This window comes from Apaloderma vittatum, unplaced genomic scaffold (assembly GCF_000703405.1).
Source record: "Apaloderma vittatum isolate BGI_N311 unplaced genomic scaffold, ASM70340v1 scaffold21611, whole genome shotgun sequence".
NCBI lineage: Eukaryota > Metazoa > Chordata > Aves > Trogoniformes > Trogonidae > Apaloderma > Apaloderma vittatum.
The window spans coordinates 21,765-25,142 of record NW_009697633.1 but is presented as its reverse complement, the minus strand read 5'-3'; the positions used below and the strand labels follow the sequence as shown (position 1 = coordinate 25,142).

Sequence of the window (3,378 nt, the reverse complement as noted above, 5' to 3'; positions counted from 1 at the left end):
GAGGGGGTGACGAGACTCCCGTGCGGGTCCCAACCCCGGCGGGGCTAGGCCGCGACCACGGGCCACTTGGGCCTTTCGGGTGCCGAGCGGGTTTGGTGAAGGAAATCGTTAGTTTGGCGCAGGGCGTAGCGGCGGCCGGGGGGCGAGGGGGGAGAAGCTCGTGGGGCTGGTTTTAAGGCGGTTTATAGTCAGATTGCTCAGTTTTTCACACACACGCACACTCCCCGTGAGCAGGGAAAGGGGCGTGAAGGCGAATCCTCAATTTCTCCGTGCTCGTCACGGCGTGTCCCCCACGGGGCAGCTCTCGGAAAAGGTGCTGGCCTGCTCTGGCCAGACCCTTGCACACTTCCCTGCCCGTGGAGCACGATTTGGTTGATCTGTTTCAAAACGCAGCAAAATATTTGTGTTCTGTTTGAGTTGTTTTGTTAAAAAGTCTTATGGCAGGAAAAGGGGTAATGCATTTGGGGATTTCTAAGATGCAGATTAAATGTGCAAAATTGTGGCCACTGCAAGAAAACTTAAGGAGTTGCTGCAAAATCTGGATTGCAGATTCTTCAAGTAGTGGGTCATTTGTTGCTGACCACACATAAAGTTTTAAGCAATGGAGTTAATGTTTACCTGTGGCTGTTCATTGAGAGCTGAAGGTTCAGAGTTAATTTTCTGAAGTGTCTCTTGCCTGGTAGCGTATTTAGGCTATTTTGAATGAGGGATGTAGCCCAGTTCTGGAATTCAAATCATAGTTACAGTAGATGAATAAGTGTTGTAATTGGTTTTTATGTGGCAGTCTGAATCTATCTCAAATTCTTCCTTAATTTACCCTTAAGTTCTTAAAAACAAGGCATTGTAGTAGGACCGTGTTGCTTCAGAAGCTGTCTCCCTTTGAAAGGCTTGAGTGGAGGATGACTTAATATTTAAAATTAAAATTTCATTAGAATACCTTTTTCTTACAGACATTCTGGAATGGCCTCAGTCAAAATGTTCTCAGAGCAGCATCCAGCAGAAAATACGCGTAAGTATTTCTTTGTTTTTCATGTTTGGCTCTTTTATATTTATTTTTCTCTCCTTTTGGTACCAGAACTGACTGTTGGAGACAGAGATGGAGTAACGGAGCAAAGCAAGCAAGATAAAACTAGAACATATGCATATAACTTCTCTAAGACTGTTTTACTGGGGAAACGTCCTCTCCCTTCTCCGACCACCAGCAGCATCCACAAAATGTAGATTGCTGAGATTTGTTTGATTAAAAAACAAACAAAGAAGAAAATACCCCATACATCAATAGAAAAGGTGTTTTACAGTGGCATGAAATAGGAGTGATATGTGGCTGCATTTCAGTACTGATAAAGTTTATTTTAAACAGCTCATGCATTTTAATTGCTCGTTTTTCTTGTCACAAGATAACGTGAAAAGAGTGGCAGCTAGTTGTGTAACTTAGTCAGATGTTTTGTGGCTGATGCTGATTCAGGACACCGAACGGGAGCTCTGTTTGTGTTAGAAAAACTACCCCGTTCTGGTTCGTGCAGAGAAACCGAGTGGCTGCACATTTCCGAAATGCCTGCTTTGCATTGTTTGAACTGGAATTAGAGCGACTTCAAATCTTGGGGGGTGAGATGATGATAGCCTGGTAATAAACGTGGTCCTGCTCTCTGCCTTAACTATGCTTTCTCCATCCCTTTTGCCTATAAGGCAAAGCTGTGATTCAGGAGTCCTCTCTAGCCTTGAAAGCGGTAACGAGCTCTTTCTAGAAAGAAGGAAGAGGCGGTCCAAGTTTTTTCAGAATTAATTTGTTGCTCTTCAGGATTAAAAAGATGGTTATCTTTGCCTGTCGGTCAAACATATTTGAACATCAGAAGTAACTACAGGAAATTTCATATGTGTGTAGCGGTGGAATTAGTTACGACTGTCAAAAACTTAATATGGAGAATATGTGTACTACAGATTATTCTCGTGAAGAGTAGTGTTTTATGTGTTTAAATAAGCCAAGATTTAGCTCTAAGTGTTTAGACTGAATACAAAGGTACAAGGTTGAATTCCTTTATGTCAGAGAACACCTTAGGTCAGAATAAGACATATTTGCTTCAACATCTGATTGAGAAATCACATTGTCCTGTCTTCAGGATACAAAGGTTTTTTTGCTCTTTGGTTATTTTCCTTTAGTAGTAATCTTGGTTTTCCCATAATGTGCTTTACAGCTCAGAAGCAATTAAAGGTGCAGTTATTGGAATTGATTTGGGCACAACAAACTCCTGTGTGGCAGTTATGGAAGGAAAGCAAGCGAAAGTAAGTAAAAAATGAATAACCAGCTTGCAGTAATGGTATTAGAAGTTTGAATATCCAAATTCATGTTCTCACTGGCACTGTTTTTTGATGGTACCCTATTAATTTCTTTTTTACGTAGGTGCTGGAGAACTCCGAAGGTGCCAGGACAACTCCTTCTGTTGTAGCATTTACGGGCGATGGAGAACGCTTGGTTGGGATGCCAGCAAAGCGGCAGGCGGTAACTAACCCCCACAACACCTTCTATGCTACCAAACGTCTGATCGGGCGGCGCTTTGATGACTCTGAAGTGAAGAAGGATATGTGAGTGAGGATGGGGGGCGATTCTGCAGCCAATGGGAATGCTTCAAATACGATACTGTATAAGATGACCTATTTAAAAATATGACCCTGTTTTAGGTGAAGTAGGTAACGCCTTCACGACTCAAAGGTTCATTGCTTATGTTGTGAGAGCCGAGCTGTATTTTGCTGCACTGGGTACTGATCTTTTTAAGGTTTTCAGAGAAAACGTCAAAGGTCTGCCATTTAGTTTCTCATCCCCCACGGCCTTGCTGATGCTGTACAGAACAGTCAGCATCTACCAAAGGAGACTTTGGTTGTTCTGGAGGGTGTTTATGACCAAAGCTGTATGATCTTTCTTGAGGCTTGTGATAGAACGCTGTACCTCATTAAAAGCAGAAGTAGTACATGGGTACTTTTGGGACTCCCTGGATCTGTGGCTGCTGTTGGCAAGCTCAGTATTCTTTGCTTAGAACTTTTACATGTTTGTTTGCTGATACTAATTCTAGGATTGTTTTGTGTTGTATACTGATACAGAAATTGAGTGTGGAATTCTTCTCTTTTTCAGCAAGAACGTTCCATTTAAAATTGTCCGTGCCTCCAATGGTGATGCCTGGGTAGAGGCTCATGGCAAACTCTATTCTCCGAGCCAGATCGGTGCCTTTGTACTAATGAAGATGAAGGAAACTGCAGGTTGGTAGAGTTTGGTCTCTGCTTTGGTGCGCACAAGCATGACTTTGGTGCTGGGCCATGGTAAAGGACAGTGCTGCAGCCATAAAGATACTTCTTTGGTACAGGAGTCCTTGCATGGCAGGCCCCTGT

The 3,378-nt window shown here is 43.0% G+C and overlaps 1 protein-coding gene across 1 annotated transcript in view; it reads left to right on the top strand.

The window, feature by feature from the left end:
* The first annotated feature begins 953 nt into the window (after positions 1-953).
* HSPA9 (heat shock 70kDa protein 9 (mortalin)) overlaps positions 954-3,378 on the top strand; it is a 19,298-nt gene continuing 16,873 nt past the window's right edge. Inside the window, exons 1-4 of the mRNA XM_009877719.1 lie at positions 954-1,009; positions 2,193-2,280; positions 2,399-2,580; positions 3,125-3,249. Coding sequence (XP_009876021.1) covers positions 2,260-2,280; positions 2,399-2,580; positions 3,125-3,249 — 328 coding nt within the window. The 5' untranslated portion in view covers positions 954-1,009; positions 2,193-2,259. The remainder of the gene's footprint in view (positions 1,010-2,192; positions 2,281-2,398; positions 2,581-3,124; positions 3,250-3,378) is intronic.